Below are 12,214 nucleotides of genomic sequence, written 5' to 3'. Positions count from 1 at the left end.
TGCTGAATTTGAGCAGTGGCACTCTTCTTTTGAGGCAGCAAGCACAGCTTTGATGGGTCGGGCTGCTCTGCTTCGCAAGGTTGCGGGAAACGTAGAAAACAATCTTAGCATACTTGGTGCCTCTGGAATTGAAGATAAACTTCAAAAAGGGGTGCCGGAAGCCATAGAATCACTAAGAACAGCTGGTATTAAGGTTTGGGTCTTAACAGGGGACAAGCAAGAAACTGCCATATCAATAGGCTACTCTTCAAAGCTCCTGACTTCCAAGATGACCCAAATTATAATTAACAGTAACTCCAAGGATTCTTGTAGAAGAATTTTACAAGATGCCATAATCATGGCCACGAGGCTCGTGACTGCGTCTGGGTTCACAGACAATGCTGAAGGGACATCAGGAGCTGCTCCAACTCCAGTAGCCTTGATCATTGATGGTACTAGCCTTGTTTATATCCTCGACAGTGAACTTGAAGAACAGGTAATTTCTTCTTGACCTAGTTTTCTTAGCTAAGCCTTGAATGATCTCTTATATTCTAATCCATGTTATTTGGATAAATTGCAGCTCTTTGAGTTGGCCAGTAAATGTTCCGTAGTGCTATGTTGCCGAGTGGCTCCATTACAAAAAGCTGGAATTGTTGCCCTTGTAAAGAGCCGGACTTCTGACATGACACTGGCCATTGGGGATGGTAATTTTCATACATGAGATACTATACCACTTTCTTTTGCTCCCAAAATCCTAAAGATATTTATTTGCTCTCTCTCTCTCTCTCTCTTGTTGGAATTTTAAGCTGATGTTTTAGGGATTTTTGCTGGATTATGAACAGGTGCTAATGACGTGTCAATGATCCAAATGGCTGATGTTGGAGTTGGCATAAGTGGCCAAGAGGGTCGGCAAGCGGTAATGGCATCTGATTTTGCAATGGGGCAGTTCAGATTTTTGGTTCCCCTTTTATTTGTCCATGGACATTGGAATTACCAGCGCATGGGTTACATGATTATTTACAATTTTTACAGAAATGCAGTGTTTGTTCTTGTTTTGTTTTGGTAAGTTATTATTATTATTATATTTTTCCTTTCTTTCTTTCCTTCTTCACAATACTTGGATTTGGTTTCTCTTTGAGGTCAAACATTTTCTGAAATCAACGTGCATGTTTTCGTAAAATATCAAATTGCATTAGTCATTTACTTTGGTTTTTGATTAATGGGTAAAGAGATGAGAAAAAGGATTAAATTTGGTCTGATTTTGATATCTTTCTTATTATCTTATACATCATGAACATTGTGTAGGTATGTGCTTTTCACATGTTTTACTTTGACGACTGCAATCAACGAATGGAGCAGCGTATTGTATTCCATCATCTATTCTGCCTTGCCTACTATTGTCGTCGGAATTCTTGACAAGGACTTAAGTAGAAGAACTCTTTTAAAAGATCCTCAGCTTTATGGTGCTGGTCAAAGACAAGAATGCTACAACTCGAAGTTATTTTGGCTTACAATGATGGACACGTTGTGGCAAAGTATCGTTATCTTCTTTGTCCCTCTTTTTGCATATTGGGAAAGCACAATTGATGCATCGAGTATAGGGGATCTTTGGACAATTGCAGTGGTTATTTTGGTTAATTTACACTTGGCCATGGATGTTATCGATTGGACTTGGATTACTCATTCAGCCATTTGGGGATCGATATTTGCTACCTGGATTTGCGTCATTGTCATTGATGCTGTACCATCACTAGTTGGCTACTGGTACGCCCTCTTTTCTAATCATCTTAGATCTGTATATACATATTTTATATATATATATATTTTTTTTCTTTTTCCTGCACGAGTTATACCATTTCTTCTCTCAGTAGTAAAATGGTCCGTACACATATCTGAAGTGATATAATAAGAACATTGTATACATATCTCGTGTATAAGCACTGACATTTGCAGCTCCAATGTTATTTGACAGGGCGATCTTCGAAATTGCAAAGACATGGCTGTTTTGGTTATGTTTACTTGGAATCATTGTTGCAGCGCTCCTCCCCCGTTTTGTTGTAAAATTTATTTATCAGTACTATAGTCCTTCTGATGTTCAGATTGCCAGAGAAATTGAGAAGTTTGGCAATCCAAGAGGGTTAGGAGCTGTACAACTCGAAATGAATCCAATCCTGGATCATCCTCGGAGATGACAAGGTGATTTTTATTTTGTTTTAAATGCCTTTTTTTTGTTTCATTTTATTTATACAGAGTGCTTGATTCTTTGGGCCACTTTAGGGTAACCTCTCTTGGTCGCCGGATTTTCGTTATTTGTTATCCAAAGGATAGAGTTAGCTATGCTAGGTTTATACTTAGGCTTTTGTTGTATTTTGCATAATCATTTGTTGTAAATTAGATGTTCCCGTGTGTACAATGACAATGTAAATGAGTTTAAAGAAGGATAATAATACATGATTCTTTTTTTCTCTTTTTGTCGGGTCTCCCTTGTAATCTTTTTGATGTTTTGATTTCATCTCTTATTTCTCTCTTTGCATAGTCAAGTGATGAGTTGGGTTTTTGGTGTCGTAAATATCATGCTTAAGTCCAACTGTCCAACCGATTTCCCCCCCTTTTTTTTTTATGGTTTTTTCTTACTCCCGTCACATCATTTATGCAACACTAGGTTTTAATATTGATGTGATGCAATCCTCGTGATGTTTATTTCTGTTCATAAAATTTTCTTCTCTTGCTATTTTCATTAATGGGTTTTCTTTGACAAGATTTGTTCTTTTTTTTTTTTTTTTGGTTGCCTTTGTGTTCATATACGTTTGTGTTAGTGTTTTGTATCTATATATATATATCAAGAGTAATGTTAGTGATATTAACTTAAATCCTAACTCTTATTTATGTGGTATGTGAATTGTCATTTTTTTTATTAACAGATGTAATTTCTTATAATGTTTTAAATACTCATTAATATAAAGATGACAACTTATGCGTCACATTAATTGATACAAAAAATTGAGATTTAAATTAGTATCTTTAACATTATTTATATATTAATTTTACTGTAATTGGTTAAAAACGATGCATTGCCAGTTGAGATAACCCACCTAAAAAGCAAAAAGCTCCTACTATCATTAAACTAAAAGTTTCATGTCAAGTGCAAAAAAGGAAAAAAAAGAAGGAAAAAAAAAAGAAACAAAATGTTTCAGACGCAACATTACAACAACACGAAAACTGAGATGTAAGAGATCATCATAACCACCCATTTTTAGCATATTGTCAGGGGACTTTATACATAAGATTGATGGAGTCTCAGCTTTCACGTACAGAGGCCAGTTTCATCGGTATGCTTCTCATTTTTGTTTTTTGTTTTGTTATTTTGTCAAAAAGGACTTCATCAATAAATTCCCAATTTGTTTTCTTCTTCTCCTTTTGATTTTGTCTTGTTCTTTTGTTGCCAAGACACTCGTGCATTGGCAGTATTGTATTGCTCTGCTTTTTGTTTTCTTTACAATAGAAAAAAAGGACTTAGGGTATAATAGTTGTCAATGATATGTCAGAGTAGAGTTGATCTTAGTCCTCATATTGTAAGGTGAGATTCTATCTTGGTCCTGTTTATTTTCTATATTCGTTCTTAATTTTAAATCATAATTCATGATTTTTTATAGTATTTTTTTCTTATAAAAAACATACGTAAAATGAAAATAATTTTAAATTCATGAACTAAATGTCTACTAACTTTTAAAACACCTGATCTGTTTTCAGACTAGAAAATTGTCCTAATAACCTTATTTTTTCAAATGACAATATAAACCTTTTAGTGGAAGGTTTTCGCATGGTAGGCAAAGGCCCTTAACAATTTCGGTTTGATATTAGGATTAAAGGGCATTGGTCACCTATTATTGCTTCTTGGCAACTATGGCATTCAAGGATGAATGAAAAAAATATGGACTTAATCAAATTAGGGCAAGATATGAAAGAATTTTTGAGTTGTTCCATGAAATTGGTTAGTAATGGATTCAGAGTTGGACCGACTACCAAATTGCATGGGTCCTTCCTACCAATTTGTCTCATGGTTGAAGTGACTTATTATGTGCTTAGTGGTAGAATATTGTGGTCTGCTAATAGGCCTTTTATTTATTTATTTTTTAATATTTGTAGTGGCTGGGTCAAAATTAGGGGTGGTAATTTGTGTTTGTGAGTCGTGTTAATTTTTTTATTAATCGTGTCAAAAAATATCAAACCAAACACGACATGTTTATTAATCGTGTTAATCTTGTCAACCTGTATAACCTGTTTAAATCAATATATTTAATAAATAACTAATATAATAATGATTTATTTAACACAACCACGAGAGGTTTAACATGTTTATTGGTCAAATTATCTTTTTTTAAAGAAAAATAAATGAATTTTACCTACAAATATTAAAATTCATATTATTTGTATTTAATATGTCATATAAATTTTCATATTATATCACATATCATTAGATTGCATATGACACATATAGTTAATCGTATCAATTCGCGTTAAGAGATCAACCATAACCTAATCAATTTATTAATTGTGTCAATCCGATTATGATCCAAACCTATTTATAACAAACTCAAACCCGTTAATTTCGTGTGGATTTTGAGTCGCGTTTTGTGTCAAGACACCAAGTTGGTACCCCTAGTGAAAATACTATATTTATATATGGTTGTCATGTGAAATGAAATACAAAACTTACGTTTTTTTTTTATTTTTTATTTATTTTCAAAAATTGTGAGAATAATTTAAATTTGACCCTCAAAAAATATGTTATTTCACTTTACTCCTTATAATTCAAAACGATGCACAACTATCCCATCAATTTATTACAAGTTACAATATTCGTCCTTTCATGACTGTCAATTGACCAATTTTAATCTTTACCAAGCAGTCAACTAAACCACACACATAGCTAAAAAAGTTAACCACTCAATGAAAGTTGCATAAATTAGAGAAGGGTTGTTCTTTTGGAGTGTAATTTGAGTATAGTTTTTGAGTTGAATTTAAGTTATAATTTGAGTTGAAGTTAGAACTTGAATAAAGTTGAGTAAAATTGAATAAAGTTGAAACTTAAAAGAACGTGAACTTGAATAAAATTAAAACTTAAGTTGTTTTTTTTTGAGTTTTTTAGACAAAAAAACATGCCTAGAATGTTTTGACTCTTTAGTGTGTTAAATTTAAAATTAACCCAAAACTGTTTAGTAGAACTAACTACGCCAAAAGTGTGATTAAAAAGAAATGAGAAAAAAAAGAAAGAAAAAAGAAATGAGAAAAAAAAGAAGGAAAAAAGAAGGAAAAAAGAAATGAGAAAAAAAGAGAAAAAAAAGAAAAATGCTTTTAGAGAGAGAATTGGGGTGTGTGTGGAAGTGGAAGCACTTTCTCTCGCGTTTGTTGGGATTCTTCTGAAGTAAAGGGCCATTTTCCCATCCAAATTTCCCCTTACAATTCGCCCTCTAAAACACAACACGCTTCATTTTCTTTTCTTTTCTTGTCCTTTTTTTCATTTTGCCCAAAACAGAAACAACAAGCACTTTCTTTCTCCACCATTGCCCATAAGCTCTCTCTCTCCTCCTCCTCTTTCTCTCTCTCTCTAAAATGCCGCGGTGCGAAAGCGACTAGCTTCCAGCTCAAAACCCCAAGGGGGAAAAAGAAATACAGTAATCTGATTTCTTGTTCGTTCTTGTTGTTATTACTGTTATTTTGGTTTTAAGATTTCCACATTTGTAGCTGAGTTGCGAAGAATCTTGTTCTTGTTCTTGTCGTGAATTTTCTGGGATTTTGATCGGGTTGGGGAATTTATATGCATTTTGTCGATTATCGGTTTGGTTGTGCTCGCGAGGCCTCTGATCTTCAGATCATGGCCTCAATTTGTCCCCTTTTGATCTCTTCCCCGAGAAGCCCCAATTCCTGAAACTTTGTTTAAGGAAAAGGGGAAAAAAAACCTAATCTTGGAGTCGATCGGAATCGTTTCTCCGGGGATGGACTCCAAAAGACCGGCAGAGAATTCCCTGAACATCGAATCTGGTTTTGCCTCCACCACAAGAAGAGGCATTGCAGCGAATTCCGTTCGAGAAGTGAATTTCGGCGATCAGCATCATCATCATCATCATCGTGGCGTGAGCACGAAGCATGTGAGGTACGGGTCGAGAGCGACGGATTCGGAAGTGTTTAGTGTGTCGCAGAGGGAGATCAATGATGAGGACGCGAGGTTGGTATATATAAATGATCCTGGAAAGACCAATGAGAGGTTTGAATTCGCTGGGAATTCGGTAAGGACAGGGAAATACTCAATTCTAACATTTTTGCCAAGAAATTTGTTTGAGCAGTTTCATAGGGTCGCATACATTTATTTCCTTGTGATAGCCGTTCTTAATCAGCTGCCCCAGCTGGTTGTTTTTGGCCGGGGAGCTTCGATTTTGCCGTTGGCATTTGTGTTGCTAGTTACTACAGTTAAGGATGCATATGAAGACTATAGGCGGCATCGGTCTGACCGGATTGAGAACAATAGGTTGGCTTTAGTTTTGGTTAATAATCAGTTCCACTCAAAAAGATGGAAGGATATCCAAGTTGGAGAAATCATCAAGCTTCAGGCAAATGAGACTATTCCTTGTGATATGGTGGTGCTCTCAACTAGTGACCCAACTGGTGTTGCGTATGTGCAGACGATCAATTTGGATGGGGAATCGAATTTGAAGACCCGTTATGCAAAACAAGAAACACTCTCCAAGTTCCCTGAAAAGGATATGATTTGTGGTTTGATTAGGTGCGAGAAACCCAATCGAAATATTTATGGGTTCCAGGCAAATATGGAAATTGATGGGAAAAAACTGTCTCTAGGACCCTCAAATGTTCTTCTTCGAGGATGTGAGCTCAAAAACACTGGTTGGGCAATTGGGGTTGCAGTGTATGCTGGTCGAGAGACAAAGGCTATGCTCAACAGCTCTGGAGCCTCGTGTAAGAGGAGCCGGCTTGAGTCCCGTATGAACTTTGAGATCATTGTTCTATCAGTGTTTCTTATTGCTCTGTGTACAGTTGTCTCTGTATGTGCCGCTGTTTGGTTGAGGCGCCACAGGCATGAGTTGGATTTCTTGCCTTTCTACAGGAGGAAGAACTACTCTAAGGGGAAAGTCGAAAATTACAATTATTATGGTTGGGGAATGGAGATTTTCTTCACTTTCCTCATGTCTGTTATTGTTTTCCAGATTATGATCCCCATTTCTCTGTACATTTCTATGGAGCTTGTCCGGGTTGGTCAGGCATATTTCATGATCCGGGACACACAGCTGTATGATGAGACCTCAAATTCAAGATTTCAGTGCAGAGCTTTAAATATTAATGAGGATTTGGGACAGATAAAGTATGTGTTCTCTGATAAGACTGGCACGCTTACGGAGAACAAGATGGAATTTCAATGTGCAAGCATTGGGGGCGTGGATTATAGTGGCCGAAAAGGCATTTCAGAAGAGGAGCATGCAGGATACTCAGTGCGAGGTAGAACGATTTTGCTTTTAAAATTTTATTCATTAAAGCTGACGTATATGATGATCTTTTTTTTAGCATATACTGTTGTTATCGTTATAATTATTGATACTTATTTGTTGTGTTTTTTGACTTCTCTACATGTCTAGTTGATGCATTCTTATATTTCTTCAATGTCTTGTACCAGTTGATGGGATTATTTTTAGACCAAAGATGAAGGTGAATGTTGACCCAGAGCTTCAACAACTAGCACAGAGCAGAAAGAATACAATCAAATGCAAACAAGTTCATGATTTCTTTCTTGCATTAGCAGCTTGCAATGCAATTGTTCCTCTTGTTATAGATACATCTGACCCTACAACGAAGTTGATAGATTACCAAGGAGAGTCACCTGATGAACAAGCATTGGTTTATGCTGCTGCAACCTATGGCTTTATGCTTATTGAAAGAACCTCAGGCCACATAGTTATTGATATTCAAGGACAAAGGCAAAGGTAATTTGAAGTGTTGTTATCTTTATCACCCTCATTCCGGTTGATTTTAAAATAAAATTTCCCCTGGTAGTTTCGTTTCTTCAACATTCTTATTGTACCACTGGAGAATAAGTTACTGGAGATTAGATTGCAGAAATGTTATTAATGCTCTAATTTTACTTTTCCGTACAAGAAGGCACTGTCTCAAAAGATTAACTGGAAAAGAAGTTCACTTGAGGTTCTCTTAACTCTATGAAGTATTTTGTTGTTTCCTGTGTGGAGAAATAGTTGAAACCAATTTGCTTTTGTGGGTGAAAAAAGAGAGTTTCTTGCATTTTCTTAAATCTTGTTTGTGGATTATTGGTATCTTTTTTGTGCATTTCATCTCAAAATTGACATTAACAAAGGATATAATAATGGGAGTAACAGTTACAATCGCCCGAAGACCAAACTTTTCAATGTCTCAACGATATTGCATCCCTTATAGTTGATTGGATTTTCCATTAGAATATTTTAAAATACAGAATCTTATTCAAGAAATGCAGCCCATGTTATTTCACTTTCACGAGCTTCTCGATTTTGGGCCCTGCAGGTTCAATGTTTTGGGTTTGCATGAATTTGATAGTGATCGTAAAAGAATGTCTGTCATACTTGGGTGCCCAGACAAGACTGTTAAAGTTTTTGTAAAAGGTGCTGATACCACAATGTTGAGTGTGATTGATGAATCTGTAAACCAAAACACATTGCACGCAACTGAAGTTCATCTGCATGCTTATTCCTCAATGGGTCTAAGAACCCTTGTTGTTGGGATGCGGGAACTGAATCCTTCTGAATTTGAGCAATGGCACACTTCCTTTGAGGCAGCGAGCACAGCTTTGATTGGTCGGGCTGCTCTCCTTCGTAAGGTTGCTGGCAACATAGAAAGCAATCTTATCATACTTGGTGCATCTGGAATTGAAGATAAACTGCAACAAGGGGTGCCAGAAGCCATCGAATCTCTCAGAACTGCTGGGATTAAAGTTTGGGTTTTGACAGGGGACAAGCAAGAAACTGCCATATCTATTGGGTACTCTTCAAAGCTCTTGACTTCTACGACGAGACAGATAATAATTAACAGCAACTCCAAGGAGTCTTGCAGAAGGTGTTTACAACAGGCCACAGCCACGGCTAAGAAGCTTGTGACTGTGTCTGGGGTCACATGTGATACTGAAGGAACATCAGTAGCTGCTTTAACTCCTGCAGCCTTGATAGTTGATGGTACTAGCCTTGTTTATATTCTTGATAGTGAACTTGAAGAGCAGGTAATTGCTTCTGAACATAGTTTAAATTGCAAAGTCTGGCTGATATGTATGCTGATCAAACTTGTTCTGTATTTCAGTTGTTCAAGTTGGCAAGTAAATGTTCTGTAGTGCTGTGTTGCCGTGTGGCGCCCTTGCAAAAAGCTGGAATTGTTGACCTTGTGAAGAGTAGAACAACTGACATGACACTGGCCATTGGGGATGGTAATTTCTTGAATACGATATACTGAAATAATATCTTATACTTCTAAAGGATTAGAGATACATATTACCTTATTTTCTTGTTGGTGTTGCAAGCTGTTCAAAAATCTGATGGATGATCAACAGGTGCTAACGACGTGTCAATGATCCAAATGGCTGATGTTGGAGTTGGCATAAGTGGCCAAGAGGGCCGGCAAGCTGTCATGGCTTCAGATTTTGCAATGGGGCAGTTCAGATTCTTGGTTCCCCTTTTATTGGTTCATGGACATTGGAATTACCAGCGAATGGGCTACGCAATCTTATATAATTTTTACAGGAATGCAGTATTTGTTTTTGTTTTATTTTGGTGAGTGTTCTGTTGTCCTTATAACCATACGTTCATATTGCATCACTATTTTGGCTGCTAATCTATTTTTAATTAGGTTTTGTTTTGAAAGCTAGATAAAAATTGGGTGAATCTAGTTGCATTTATTTTCATTTTTAGGTTAATGCCGTTATAAAATCAAATGCATGTTATGTCATGCATGGACGATAGTTTATTTATTTATTTATTTGTTTATTTATGATTTATTTGTTTATTTTTGGTAGAAACAAATAATTGCAGTCACTCAAGCAGAATGGTTTTGGTTTCACAAATAACAGGCCAAAAAAAAGAAAAAAGAAAATAGAAAAAGAGTGTAATTTCTTGCTTATTATCTTATACATCTTGCATTCTTTGTAGGTACGTCCTCTTTACATGTTTTAGTTTGACAACTGCGATCACTGAGTGGAGCAGCGTGTTGTACTCAGTACTTTATACTTCTCTACCTACAATTGTTGTCGGTATTCTTGACAAGGACCTAGGTAGAAGAACTCTTCTAAAGTATCCACAGCTTTATGGTGCTGGTCACAGACAAGAATGCTACAACTCAAAATTGTTTTGGCTTGGAATGATGGACACAGTTTGGCAAAGTCTTGCTGCCTTCTTTATTCCTGTTTTTGCATATTGGGGAAGCACAGTTGACTCATCAAGTATAGGAGATCTCTGGACAATTGCAGTGGTTATTTTGGTTAATTTACATTTGGCTATGGATGTCATCCGGTGGACTTGGACCACTCATGCAGCCATATGGGGATCTATAGTCGCAACCTTTATCTGTGTCTCTGTCATTGACGCTTTTCCATCACTAGTTGGTTACTGGTACGCCCTCCTTTCTAATCATTGTAGATATTTATACAAATATTATACATTTATATATATAGATATATATGTATATATATATTTTCCTGCACAAATTATATCCTTCCTTCTCTCATTTGACTTTATACTATTGCATACTAGAGGACAGGGTATGGACTTATTTCATGAAATGATATTTTTCCTTTCCATCCTTTAGCTCATTCAATGGTAAATTACACGTAGGCTTTATAGTAGTGAGAAATTAGTTTACGAGCCAAAAACTTGATACCCCTGTGACAGCTCTTGCTGGATATGGTCTTGGTAAAGAAAGTTACTTTTATGAGTTTCTGATGGAACCCCGTTACTATTTTGAAAAAGACAATATAGTGGTCCAAGATTTCAAGATTCCCAAGACCTTCAACATTTTGAGTATATTTTTCTGAAGTACTTACAATTTCCGAACTGGAATTTAAAAGTGTAATTTATGCAGCGAAGCATTAATATTAGATGCTTACTTTGGTCAATCTAGGAGAATTCTTTGTGTTGGTTCTAATCAAGTTTGCTCTAGAATCTTTTTCATTTCTCGTTTTCCTTCATTACTAAACAGTTGCGTTGTCCTTATGAAATGATCTATATGTGCATATGAACTGAAATATAGTGAGATTCGGGAACATTGTATTGGCCTTGTGTATACTCACTGACGCCACTGACATTTGTAACTCCAATGTTATTTGACAGGGCGATCTTTCATGTTGCTAAGACTGGGTTGTTTTGGTTATGTTTGCTTGGAATCGTCGTAGTAGCACTTCTTCCTCGTTTTGTTGTAAAATTTCTTTATCAGTATTATAGTCCTTGTGACGTTCAGATTGCTAGAGAGGCTGAGAAGTTTGGCAATCTAAGAGAGTTAGGAGCTATACAAAAAGAAATGGATCCTGTTTTGGACCGTCCACAGAGATGACAAGGTGATTTTGTTCCTTGTTGCAAATTGTTATTATTATTATTATTTTCTTTTTGCCTCGTTCTATATATAGTGTTTTATTCTTTGGGCTGCTGAGTGCCTCTCTTGTTGCCAATTTTCAATTATTTTGCTATCCGAAGGATAGAGTTCGTGATAGTAGGCTTGTACTTAACTCTTGTTGTATTATCCGTAAATCATTTGATGTAAAATAGTTTTAGATGGCTCCCATTCTGTTAAAATTAAAAAAAAAAGAAAAAGAAAAAGGAATGGTCTTACTCTATTTCCATCTAGATACTCTTTTGGCGTTGCATATAATGAATGCTTTTCCCACCTCTTTCTTTTATTTTTATTTTTAGCTGAATTCATAATGGAAAGCCCTGTGATCTCGTTGTGAGACCCTATATCGTTCTCTAGGGACCCATGCGGTGTGGATCCTGAAAACCCACACCGGAAAGCATTAATATGTATTGAATGGTCGATGCTAGATAATGCCCTACACCAGTGATTCTGTCCACTCAATTCGTTACACTTTGTTTACATGGTAGTTTTGATGCAGTGTCACGTGTTGTATTTTATACCACAGAGAGAGAAAATGGCATGTTCACTTTTTGAGCTTGTTTGATAGGAATGAAAAATGGAAAGATGGGTG

General features: G+C 36.1%; 2 protein-coding genes across 3 annotated transcripts in view; both read left to right on the top strand.

Moving 5' to 3' along the window:
- Window positions 1-2,443, top strand: part of LOC112092999 (phospholipid-transporting ATPase 1-like) — a 5,959-nt gene extending 3,516 nt beyond the window's left edge. For both annotated transcript variants that reach the window (XM_024170470.1, XM_024170469.1), the window contains 5 exons: window positions 1-475; window positions 560-683; window positions 822-1,041; window positions 1,285-1,743; window positions 1,952-2,443. The exon at window positions 1-475 ends at the window's left edge or, in 1 of these variants, runs on beyond it. In XM_024170470.1, coding sequence (XP_024026238.1) covers window positions 1-475; window positions 560-683; window positions 822-1,041; window positions 1,285-1,743; window positions 1,952-2,171 — 1,498 coding nt within the window. In that variant the 3' untranslated portion in view covers window positions 2,172-2,443. The remainder of the gene's footprint in view (window positions 476-559; window positions 684-821; window positions 1,042-1,284; window positions 1,744-1,951) is intronic.
- Window positions 2,444-5,284: 2,841 nt separating this feature from the next.
- Window positions 5,285-11,891, top strand: LOC21403153 (phospholipid-transporting ATPase 1). Its single transcript, XM_010105691.2, has 7 exons — window positions 5,285-7,488; window positions 7,664-7,970; window positions 8,542-9,250; window positions 9,328-9,451; window positions 9,575-9,794; window positions 10,170-10,628; window positions 11,346-11,891. Exons 1-7 carry the CDS (start codon window positions 5,976-5,978, stop codon window positions 11,563-11,565), a joined length of 3,552 nt encoding a protein of 1,183 aa, XP_010103993.1. The 5' UTR covers window positions 5,285-5,975; the 3' UTR covers window positions 11,566-11,891.
- The last annotated feature ends 323 nt before the right edge of the window (window positions 11,892-12,214 follow it).

Source organism: Morus notabilis, unplaced genomic scaffold (genome assembly GCF_000414095.1).
Source record: "Morus notabilis unplaced genomic scaffold, ASM41409v2 Scaffold1333, whole genome shotgun sequence".
NCBI classification, from domain to species: domain Eukaryota; kingdom Viridiplantae; phylum Streptophyta; class Magnoliopsida; order Rosales; family Moraceae; genus Morus; species Morus notabilis.
The sequence above is the reverse complement of the archived record's forward strand: the minus strand, read 5'-3'. Positions and strand labels throughout refer to the sequence as shown.